This window comes from Microtus oregoni, unplaced genomic scaffold (genome assembly GCF_018167655.1).
Source record: "Microtus oregoni isolate MIOR12 unplaced genomic scaffold, Mior012 000002F_ref0000024, whole genome shotgun sequence".
Lineage (NCBI taxonomy): Eukaryota > Metazoa > Chordata > Mammalia > Rodentia > Cricetidae > Microtus > Microtus oregoni.
The window spans coordinates 52,000,809-52,012,860 of record NW_024543061.1 but is presented as its reverse complement, the minus strand read 5'-3'; the positions used below and the strand labels follow the sequence as shown (position 1 = coordinate 52,012,860).

Sequence of the window (12,052 nt, the reverse complement as noted above, 5' to 3'; positions counted from 1 at the left end):
GGGATATTAAAACAATGTAAAGACTCTAAAGTGCAGCTCATAAAAGATAAATCAGTACCCAAGCATAAGGCAAAAAATATTCAATCTTGCAAGTTTTCCAAGCAACACAAATCAAAACAGAGGTAACATTTCAGTTGCTTTGCCAGCAGCCAAGTAGATTAGTGTAGTGCTTCTGAAAGCAAACGTGGTGATATATTTCAATTGTCCAAAAGCTGTTTATCCTCCTTGAATTGGTAATGATACAAATGGATAATGTACATTTTGCTAACACTTATCAAAGCCTCCTGTCTTTTTGGCATTGCATTTAGCACTTTACACAATGTAACTCACTCAGGGTTTCTCCTCAAAGCACAAATGAAAGTGAAATCTGGTCAGACAATTAACATTATCAGAGTGTGTTACCAATGAGGAGATAATCATGGAAATGCAAAACCACTTGTTTCATGTTTCATGACTGGTATCAGGCAGGAACCAAACCTGTAGTGAGATGTCTGGGCTTCAGAATCCTCATTCTTTATTTAATTTCAGGTTCTAAAACTGAACACAAGAAATCTGTCCCCTGGACAGAAGAGGGATGAGGTCTTAAATAATTTTTCAATGTGTTTTATAAAAACTCACTAACTAGTAGCAAAGTGGAAAGTCTGCAAGTCGTGAAAAATCAAAGCATAGGACTTTATCCAAAAATCCAATAAACTAACAATAGGTAAAGTGCTTATGATATATAAGGACAGCAGGTAGACTATTTATGATATGTAAGGTTACATGAAAAACTATTAAAAGGTACATTGAACTGGATTGGTGGCCCACACCTGTAATGGCATTTCTTGGGAAGGAAGATGATTGCAAGTGAATACAACCTGAATTATTTAGCAAATTAAAAAAACAGCTTGGGGTATTCATGCTGTCAATTTTTAAAAAAAGTATATATTTTTTTCATTATAACTTCCTTTAGGCTACTGTGAGTTTCCTGGAGCTTCAGTCCTTGCTAATACTGTAAGTTTTCCACAGGATTTTGGGCATGCATCTACCTAGAAATGACAAACCATGACCAAAAGCCTCAGCACGCCATGAGAGAGCCAGGTTTGTTCAGTAGAAAAAAAACACACAGAGTGGCATTGAAATTAGACAACATTGAAGAGCAAATCCTCAGGGCTGTGTCAAGGGGTGGGCAGTTCTGGAGCACACTGCTGGAACTGATGGCATTGCAATCTATCTCTATCAGAGAGGTGATAACTGTGTTTCAGAGACAGTCATTTATTCCCCCTTGGTCACATTTGATTGTTAGTCACTGAGTGATAGGCTAACACTTTGAGTAAGTCTCTAGCACCTAACCCTTTTCAGAAACTGGAGTTAAAGGAAGATGTGTAAAGTAACAATACCACTTCATTTCTTTCTCTTTTCCTCTTCCTATCTTATCCATTGTAGTGAAATCTTTCATGCCAGGCAGATTTACTTTACAGCTTGGAAAGTAAGGTCTCTTACAATAATTAAATACTTGCCTCTTTAAACCATATAGTTACTTGGGATTGAAGATATGATTGAAGCTGGGGACAGTCAGGAGATGTTAGTGCCTGGTTTCTTTAAGCTCAGAGTTTAGTGTTATTTAGCAATTTCTCTGAATTGAGATTTGCATCCAAGAGGGAGAAAGTCTGTCAGGAAATTTCTTAGGACTCAAATAATTAATACAACTCTCAGGATGTTTCTGAAATTGACTAGCTTCAGAGTTTTCCTTCTTCCCTAAGGTCAGATAAGTAAGGAGAAACACAATGGTCATGACCCTGTAAGCAATACCTCACCAAAACTTCTGTAAGTAACCTCAGGACCAGGAGATCCAAAGCCCTCTGAGTATCTTATCGCCTCCATGGATTGCCTGTTCCTGCAAAGAGGCTGACAGTGTTAAAAGTAGCTCTAAAAAGTTTGTATCTGGGGTTTTATATTGGTTGATATTTATATTTACCTTGTGAGCACAGCTTTATTCTCTATAAAATGCATATGATGTTGCATAGACTGTAAAATCCTAAAATGCTTTTAGTGTCCATATTTCTCCCTGAGGACAGGAAGGGGGTAGATGACAACCTCTATTATTAGAAACTCTTCCTGAGAAAAGCTATATTCCATTCCAACTAGCTTAATGACACTTGGTAAGTCATTCAATAGCCCTTTCTTATGACTACAAAAATGACTCAAAGTATCCAATTTATAACTCTTAGGATGCTCATAAGAGGCGCTTTGTTTACAGACTGTTGCTTGGAGATTCATGGACATTAATCCCCTAGATCAAGAATTCCTTTTCATTAACACCCCAGCCTGACAGACTTTCCATATATGGAAGAAGCTGTAATTCCTGTATTTAAAGACATTGCATGCTAGAGTTTATGAAAAAAGCATAATTCATTTCAAGTAATTGTGTTTCCTAGCACCAACAAAAGCAGTTTTGCTTGGAGGGTCCTTTGCTCCTATAGTTTTAGCAAAGAGTCCATTCACTGCTGGATTCTACACAGAATTAAATACAGTACCTCTGGATGCTTTGAAGTAAAATGTGGTCAAAGGAATTTGGAAGCAGCAACATGAATCAAAATGACACTCTACAATGACCCCTTTTCAGGCTGTTTGGTACTGGGTGAAGAAAGCTGAAATTATTTACTCTTTGAGAATCCATTTATAACTATCTATTTGCATATAACCAAAGACAGCTAGCTCCACCTTGAGCATCTGGGGAAGTGATGCTTTAAGTTCAGAGATGTGCTACTGTTTTTTTAATGAAGATAATGGCCCACTCTACTCTTTCTTTTGTACCTCAATTCTACTTTGGTCTCACACTCTTTTATTTTAATACAATACTGAGTTATATTTGTCCATGAGATTTTTTATCTTTTTTCCATTTTTTTCTATTTTTATATTATGAATTCTCAGCTCAACTCTTTTGAGAAGGTTAGATATAACAGAACGCAACAGAAGTAGAGATGCAAAAATATATAAGCAAAAGACAATGACATTTTTAAAGCCAGTGTGATACAGTTTAAGATCTAATATTCAAAGTTGAATCTATTAAGGTTTCAGAAAGTAAATTTAATACAAAGATTCATGCATACTCAACTCGAGTCTTCCCCAGCCTCTACAAAGACAGTGAGAAATGAATGGCTGAGGAGATGCATGAACATGAGAGTTGGCATATTACCCTGAAAAAGTTCTGAGCCCTTAACTTCTCCTAAATAGACATATGAAGGTTTTGAAGTGTTCAAAACCAGAGTGGGGCCTGGTAAAATGGAATCTGAAATCTAGAACTGAGTGCACACACCAGTAATTCAGTTATCATGACTCTACTACCAAACAGATAAGCAAGATCTAGAGTCTGGTTGGTAGGTAGAAAGAAGTCATAGGAAGACTCCAGTCTCCAGCGGAAAGAAGGAATGCAAAGAGAGGCTATTTTTTTCCTATGGAGCACTGAAATTAAGATATGAGAAGAGAAAGCAATGTATGGAAAGGAATCCAAAGTTGTATTTCATGCACCCATGATCACTGATAGAGACTCATCGCTGATGCTCAGTGATAATTGGTAAGATCTCATGAATGACTGCATTTATGTCAGCTCCTTTTCTCTCTGATCCATCCGTGAAATGCCTGACCAAGGGTACAGCTGGTAATATGCTACTACAGCAGAGGTTAATTGATTGTTGTAGAATATTATTTTAAGGTGTATTACTTTTGTTTATGCTCTGCAATATTTGTTTAATGATGCAAATATGTGTTTGATTAAATAAAATTCACCTTCAGTCAGGAAGGTGAATCAACAACTAGCTGACAGGAAGTGGTAGGGAGGAGCCTGGTGGAGAAGGTTTTTAAGGAAAGACAAAAAGCCACACAACTTTGAGAGAGATATGAGGAGAGAAAGTGAGTCACTTACTATTTGACCTCTCTGAGGAGCAGAATTCATCCTCAATCTTTGAATCTTAAGTTCTTTAGAGGGACAGAGATTTAGATAAGTTCCCTTTAATTGATATTAATGGAATGCTAAGACAACTGCCACCCTGTCTGTCAAAACCACACAGGCAGTCATCCAAGCAATTGCTGTAAAATGCTACACCAAGTAGAAAATTATGTCTTAATATTTATGTGAGGGTCAAAGATATTTACTTCTTAATATTTTCCATTAAGTAAATAAACAAATACAAAAATCAAAACAATCTAACATGTTTCCAGTTTTCACAGAAGTAGAAGGTAGATAGGTAGAAGATTTAAGTAACAGCAACAAATAGACTTGCAACCAAACTATTGCTTAGAGATGAGTCAAGTGGTTAAAATATATCAAAGAGTCACATTAACATACAATCCTAAAATACATGAACTTAAAGACTAGCTCATAGTTTATCTATATCAAGTGTCTAGTGAAGATATCAGGGAGAAGAAAAATGTGTTTTTATTGTGTTTTGTCAAATGACTTCAAAAAGTTTCCTTGAAACATTAAAGAGTTAGTCAAACTGAATTTTTTACTGTGAGACTAGAAAACAGAAGCAACGAAGCAAACAAGTTGCTATAGGGTGTGGAGAGAAGGTTCTTTCCTCTTATTTATCCTTTGTTATATCCAAAGGAAAACAAATCTCTGACAGTCAAATTGGCCTTTCACAGGGTGATGGATTCCTAAATGCTGAGTTGCTTCCTTTTGGTGAGAAGGTAACGCTGATGAATCAGTGCACACAAATGGCACCTGTCAGAGCAGTAATGTTAGTGAGACAAATGTTCTGTAGGAGCCCCCAGAATAAACAGATGGATACCATTTTTTTCCTTTTTAATATTTTTATTGGGGGGGTCAGAGATTACAATTTTATTTCTGCTTGTCCTTTACTTAAGATCTACAAATTCTGCTTGTGCAGAAGTCCAACACCTATCTCCTCCCACCAAAAGGGAACAGTCTTCTTCAAAGAGGGAGGGCAGGGCATGGGCAGTTTCCATAGAAGGCAAGAGTAGGTAACTTCCACCCGACAGAGGCAGAGGGCATAAGGACAACCAATGGTCCTACTTATTCAAAAATGAAAACCCAAATAATGGCAAACGCTGAAAGCTGGGGAGTTTCCTGAGTTATCACCACTTCCTGTTTGGCATTCTAGGCAAAACCCTACAGCATACACACAATCAGTACAAGACAACTGCAGACCGAATACAGCAGCCGGCAGCATGGGAGACGCCAAGGATGGTGCTGCCATGGCAGTCCTCAAAGTTCCTTGGCTCCTGCACAGCAGCTTCTGTGTCCTGGAGCGCCTTCATGATTAGGCTATGTGGAAGGCTGCTGCTAAGTGCTGACAGTGAGAAGCCATTTGGGTCACTGTGGGTGACTCCAGAGTAGATACTGGAGAGCAGAGCCAGGGTTCCCAAGAAAACTGTGGCTAAAATGCAAGAACCTACAATGCTCGAGCGGGCTCTAGGAGGTGGAATCCAAGTCTTGCAAGCTGTCTTGAACATCAGCGCTGTCTTTGCTGTCACTGCCACTGTCATCTCCGGCCAGGTTCTGCGGACAGGCCTCTTCAGAACCAGGAAGTGTGCTGCCCTGATTCTCCTTGGAACCCAGAACCACGTATCTGCCCTTCTTCAGCACCAGCTGCCGTCTCAGCTCCTCCGCCATCTGGGAGAGGTCTCGCTTCATGGCGTACGCATCTTCTCCATCTGCATAGTACTTGGGCTCCACTTCACTAACCTGGAAGTTCAGGGTGTTGGAATAAAGGTGCAGGGCCGCCCTGTTGCTCTTCCTCACATGCAGGGATACATACTTGGCGCTGAAGTTCTCGATCATGGCCCGTGAGGCCTGGTCCATCAGCTTCTGGGCCAGGCCGAGGCACCGGTGGGAACGTTTCACAGCCAGTGAGGTGATGTGTCCATGAGGGACATCATCGGGGTTCTCCTCCATCTTGGCCAGGACATAACCCACGATCTTGCCATCCTCATCCTCAGCAATGTAGGAGAGCTGGGGCCAAGAGAGGCCGTGGTAGAAGTAGTACTTCATCTGGTAGTTCTCGGGCAGGCACAGCAGGTTGCAGTGCTGCATGTTCATCAGATCATCGGGCCGAGCACGGCGGATGTTCATATTGGCAGCAGATAGGCCTGTCAGGCTCGAGAACCACAGAGGATGCCAGGAGCACAAGCGACACCAATACCGTTTGCTTTAAAACAGCTGGGATATCTTCACACAAGATGAGAAAGATCTCCCACTATCTTCCATTTCTATTCGGCGATGCTGTACAGAACCTCATCCATCTTCATGCAAGTGGGGTCCCAGTCGTGTCCGAAACGAATGACGACCACGTGGTCCTCCTCCGACAGGATGGCCTGGTCTACCTGCCAGCCATTGTGCAGATGCGGGAGCATGTACGACATCTTGAGCAGGCCTGCGCGGCCGGAAGCCGCGATCTGCCTCGTGAGAGCCCACGCGGCCCGACTGCCAGCGACTCCTCGCAGCACCAGCGATGGATACCATTTTATGGCTGCCACAGGCAAACACATTCAGATTCCCGAACCTTGTACTGAATAGGCAGGGTACATTTGAGGGAGACCTTGAAAATATACCATTTCTTGGTTAAAAGGGGAAAAAATCAGGAAAAGAAGGAGTCTGAATAGTTCAGTGTCAGGCAGTGTCTGCATACACACTCTACTATGATGTTGGATTTCCTTTGTCATTGAGCCTTCTATTCCCTCAGAGCTTAGCACGGCCACATTCCTGTCTGAAAATACTTTCGCACATCATTACTGCATCATGTAATGTGCACCCCATGAAATGTTGCCGTCTATATCTTTATGTTTATTCAGATTGGTGGTTTTATTTTCCATTAGACCTTCTCTTCTTCAGAACTCACATAAATAGGTTAACTGTGAATTCTACACAGGCAATTGCATTCAGCCAGAATGGTGAGTAATTGTTAGCCCTACTGAATTAGGACCGTGTGCTAACGTCACTTCAAATTTAACACTTCAACTATGTAATTTAATCCCCACCACGGCTTCAGAAGCTTTGCTTACTACCTCATTTCATGCGTGAAGAATGACTTTGAAAAGTTAAGCAATATTGTCCAAGCTTTCATGGGTAAACTCATAGATAGGCCTTGATGTCAGACCCTAGCTCATTGATTCTAAAACTATTAACTGTATGGGCACAACCATTTCTCCAATTGGAGATTGCCATTGCTTGTTTCCTTGTGCATCATTTTATTTTCCTTCTCTTCTTAGCATTCCCAAAGAACCATCATCCTCAGCATGATCAGACTTGGACCAGATCTCTATGTTAGCGGTACTAACATATTCAAGGGGAACAAGCTCAGTTGGTGGGATTAGAATCAGGAACCACATGTACAACTAATAAACAAAGTCCATAAGCTTTTTCTACTGATTAATACATGTGATTTTTGTCAAACTGTCTAGTAGATTCTATTTCCTAGTATTTGACTCTAATACGGTTTTCATTTAATGATGTACCCTTAGTATGAAATATCACAAATGACAATGAGTCCTATCATATGGGATCTCTGTCATCTATGAAAACTTAGGCTGTTTAGCATACATTCCCTTCCAGGATGTCTACTGATATACAAAATCACTTGCTACCGATGTTTGACTTGTAGCAAAGGAAATAATTTCAAGCAATGGTCAGAGAAAGATAGATTTTGGAGTTAGAAATATTATGAGTGAGTATACAAGAGCTTTGGAATATTGTAAAAATAAAGAGCAATGAATAAATATTGCTTGTCATACAGATATGTCAAATGGATGTAAGTAATTTATGGAACAGGTGGTTAGGTATTTTCTCAGGATATTAGCTTTAAGAATGTCTGTACCCCAGAATCCTTACAAATTCTTCAGGGACAAAGATTATTCTCTATTTCTTAAAAAAAATGATAATTATTTTTCCTTTCAAAGCCCTTCTACTTTTTTTTTACTTTTTTTTTTAAATTTATTTATTTATTAAGGATTTCTGCCTCGTCCCCACAACCGCCTCCCATTTCCCTCCCCCTCCCCCGATCAAGTCCCCCCCCCCTCATCTGCTCGAAGAGCAATCAGGGTTCCCTGACCTGTGGGAAGCCCAAGGACTGCCCACCAATATCCAGGAGACAGAGACAGAGACCCACACGGGAGCACCGGACAGAAATCTCAAGGTCCAAATCAGGAGCAGAAGGAGACGGAGCACGAGCAAGGAACTCAGGACCACGAGGGGTGCACCCACACACTAAGACAATGGGGATGTGCTATTGGGATCTCACCAAGGCCAGCTGGCCTAGGTCTGAAAAAGCATGGGATAAATCCGGACTAGCTGAACATAGCGGACAATGAGGAATACTGAGAATTCAAGAACAATTGCAGTGGATTTTTGATCCTACTGCACGTACTGGCTTTGTGGGAGCCTAGGCAGTTTGAATGCTCACCTTACGAGACCTGGATATTGGTAGCCCTTCTACTTTTATGTGACCTGGAAGCTTTTGATACAGCATTAGGAAAGCAATCTGTTTTCTTCATATACTATGGGTCTTACTGTTCATTACTAAAGTACACAAAATGACAGATTCCATGTTGGTTTGCCGAGAACTAATATAGAAACATAACTTCTTATGGCTTGAGAGGCTATACAGTACAAGTAAAAGGAATACTATTTTAAGCTTGTTCACTTTCATAATTTTAGATGAGTCAATTTGTCATCAGAGCACAGTCACAGGAAGGGATTAAGGAGGCTGAATTTTTGTTTTGGTTTCGCAGTCCTCCTGCAGAAATACCCACAGTCTTCAGGCTGTCTGTTTACAGTGTAACACTGATAGCTCTATGGTTCCTCATGTGACTGCTTCCTTCTGACACATTCATTCTTTTTACTGTCTTAAAACTTAGCATTTGGCAGCTTTCATTCCATCTTCCACATGCTAAAGCCCACCAATGCCTCTTCCACATCTTGATTAAATTTGGTTTGTTATCACAGCTTTAAGGACTTCCCCCTAACCTGTTTTTTTTTTCTAGACTATCAATCAGCATAACTTTTCCTACCACTTTCTACTTCCAAAATTGAAGTGTATCTAAATGTCAAGATATTTTAAAGAGTGTTTTGTAAATACTACCAAAGCAGCATAAGAGCTCAGCCAGGCTTAGAAGAGAAAAGGGTAGGGAAGAAAAAAAATCACAAACTACTAAAGGCACCAGGCATGTCTTGTATATTTATATCTATAAGCTTGAAGAATAAACTTAATAGTAACAGTATTTGCTATCATTCAAAGGACTATCTTACTATCATGGATAGTTTAAAGAAAGGTGTGATGATTCACCTTGATTGTCAATATTACAGGTAGATTCTGGAATTTACTAGGGCATATGCTTCTGATGTGTCTTTGAGGATGATTTCCAGGAATTTGCTAATGAGGGAGACCCACCATCACATTTTTGGCACCTTCCAAGGAGCTGAGCATATAGAAGGAGGCTAAAAGAAAAAGCAGTGCTATCTGCTATTGTTCCTTTTTGAGTGAAGGCTTCTATGATGCTGCTGCTGTTGATGCTGCTGTTGCTGCTCCTGCTGTTGCTGCTGTCACCACTGTTGCTGCTACTGCTGCAGCTGCCATCCTTGATGGACCTTAGATTCCAGCATGTTTGAACTTCCACATAATCTGAACACTAACAACTCTCCTGGATGGTTCCAGGCTTTCCACATCCCTAGACTGGGACTGCTGAGGTACCCTGCTAAGCAGCTACCAGATTCTGGTGCAGGAGGTCACTCTTAGATTACTTAGCCTCTATTGAGTTAGCCATTCTAATAAACTCAATTTGTGCATAATTACGATTTTATATATAATTATAATTTTAGAAATAGTACGTAATCAGTTTTCCCCAGAGAAATCATTGCCTAATAAAAAGAATGTATGAAGAGAGAATAGGAGAATAATTTTAGATCATCTCTAATTTAATAAATGTGACTCTGCAAAGAATATTATGGAAAGACACAATAGATTTCCCATTTCTGGGGCATATTGTCATACATACATACATACATACATACATACATACACTGTGTGTGTTTGTGTGTGTGTGTGTGTGTGTGTGTATGGATGGATATATAATGCTATTATTCTCTGTACTCAGCTCTGCGATGTGGTTATCCAGAGAGAATTCAGGGTTAGAGCATGCAAAAGGACAAGTCTTGAACTCAGGCAGGAACATGGCTAAGTTCCATTTTGACAATCCAGTCCACCTCCAGCCATTCTACAGAACAGTGGATGTCAGTGACACTCTGGAAACTGTCATCCATCATCTGCATACTGTTGTACACTTGAGTGTTCTCTGTCTTACAGAAAAATTATCCAGATGTCAAACTAATTTCTTCAGTTTCCACTTGAAAGCTCTGTGTCACCTAGGTCTAGTCAACATTGAATCAATTTTATTCACCTTTTCTTCAGCTATACAAAGACCATGTTTCTGAGAACACTGTGCTGCTAAATATTGTGTTTTGAACAGAGAATGTGATTACTCTGGCATTCTAGTTAACCATGATGCCTCAAACATATGTGTCCTATTGATTTTTCAGCAATATTTTTATTCTTGTCTCTTTACCATATATCTTCTTTTTCACAGAAACCTCCTTGTGATAAAGCGAGCTCTTAAGGATTTTCAAATCTTTCATGGTATCTTAAGTACTAGGTACCATGTATTCCACCTAATTAATAGTTACTTAATGAACAGGTTAATCTACAACATTAAAGTGATTAAAATATACAGAGTTAGATTGCAAAGAAGAACTAAGTAAGACTCGTATCTGAGGAGATTTCAACATGATATATGAGAAAGAGATAGTGTGTACATGTGTCTGTGTGTGAGTGTCTGTGAGAGTTTGTGTGTGCTCCTTTGCTTTTGTACATGTAAAGGCCACAGGACAACCTTAGGTTTTATTCCCCCTTAGTCACAGTCCTCCTTATATTTTGAGACAGAGCCTCTCAAAGGCCTGGGGTTCAACTGTTAGGTTAGGATGGCTGGTCAATGAACCTGAAGATACTGTCTCTGCCTCTCCAGGGCTGGGATTCAAGTGCATGTCACCATAGCTTTGTTTTTTCCATAATATGGGTTCTGGCAATTGAACTTTGGTACTCATACATGTATGGGAAGGACTTTAGTGCCTGTGCTTTCCTTCTGTCCTTGCCCTCAGTATGCATGATCATATTGAGTACACACTGTAGGGTGCTGGGATACCCGAAAATCACTACTCCAAATGTTGAGTTTGACTAGAGATTGGAGGAAGGCTCCACTTGACCTTTCACAGCTATTCAGTGCACAAGTTAAAGATCAGACAAGAAATTAAACACAAATCAATAACAAATTCAATTGAACAGAAGAGTATTTACTCTTCTTTTGACAGTTACTCATTTATTCTCACTCGACATATATTCTCCTCAAAGGTAGCTCATTAACCATTTTGGGCATTTAATTGTATCCTCAGAGTTGCAAAAATCCTCTTGCTACAGAACTATGTCATGTTATTTATTATCAGTGACTTTTCACCCAGTTTTCTCCTTTACCAATTGGTTGTTGTCTAATCTATTTACAGATGCTGATTCAAGCATTATTCTCTCAGGGAAGTGTCTGGAAAAAAAGCTTATGCCTTCAACACAACTGAAAGTCTTTTGTTATAGTCCCTGTAATCCAAACTCACACCTTCTAGTTTATATAACAAATTCACTGGAGCAATGTCAATGACCCTTCACCTACTTCAGTACTACATTCTAAGCCTCATATAAGCAGAGGTTAAGACTGCCTAGAATACTGCTCAGCAGAAAGGAGGTTACTTAATAAATGTCTGAAAATGACTAAATGAACTAAGTCTTCTTCCCTCTTTATCTATTTACAAACACATTTTTATTGGCAAGAAATTCACAAAAGATTTCTATGAGAGGCATTGAATATTTTAAGCATAAATCAAATAGCAAATGACTTTTTCACTTATGCATTAAGTGAAAACCATTAAGAATGTTCATTATTATAAACTCAAGCATTCTGTAAACTTGATCAGATATACTATAGATGATAACAGTTGCCACTGTTTCTGCTTTGA

At 39.7% G+C, this 12,052-nt stretch overlaps 2 protein-coding genes and 1 pseudogene across 8 annotated transcripts in view; all 3 read right to left on the bottom strand.

Annotated features, from left to right (window-relative positions):
• Grm7 (glutamate metabotropic receptor 7) overlaps positions 1–12,052 on the bottom strand; it is a 902,923-nt gene that overhangs the window by 326,855 nt on the left and 564,016 nt on the right. The window lies entirely within an intron of this gene.
• LOC121434688 (N-alpha-acetyltransferase 11-like) lies at positions 5,388–6,178 on the bottom strand. Its single transcript, XM_041633607.1, has one exon. It carries the CDS (start codon positions 6,074–6,076, stop codon positions 5,417–5,419), a length of 660 nt encoding a protein of 219 aa, XP_041489541.1. The 5' UTR covers positions 6,077–6,178; the 3' UTR covers positions 5,388–5,416.
• On the bottom strand, positions 6,175–6,366 carry LOC121434698 (annotated as a pseudogene).

Excerpts from the sequence above, each read along its gene's own strand:
- LOC121434688 (XM_041633607.1), bottom strand. The coding sequence starts at position 6,076 with ATGAACATCCGCCGTGCTCGGCCCGATGATCTGATGAACATGCAGCAC.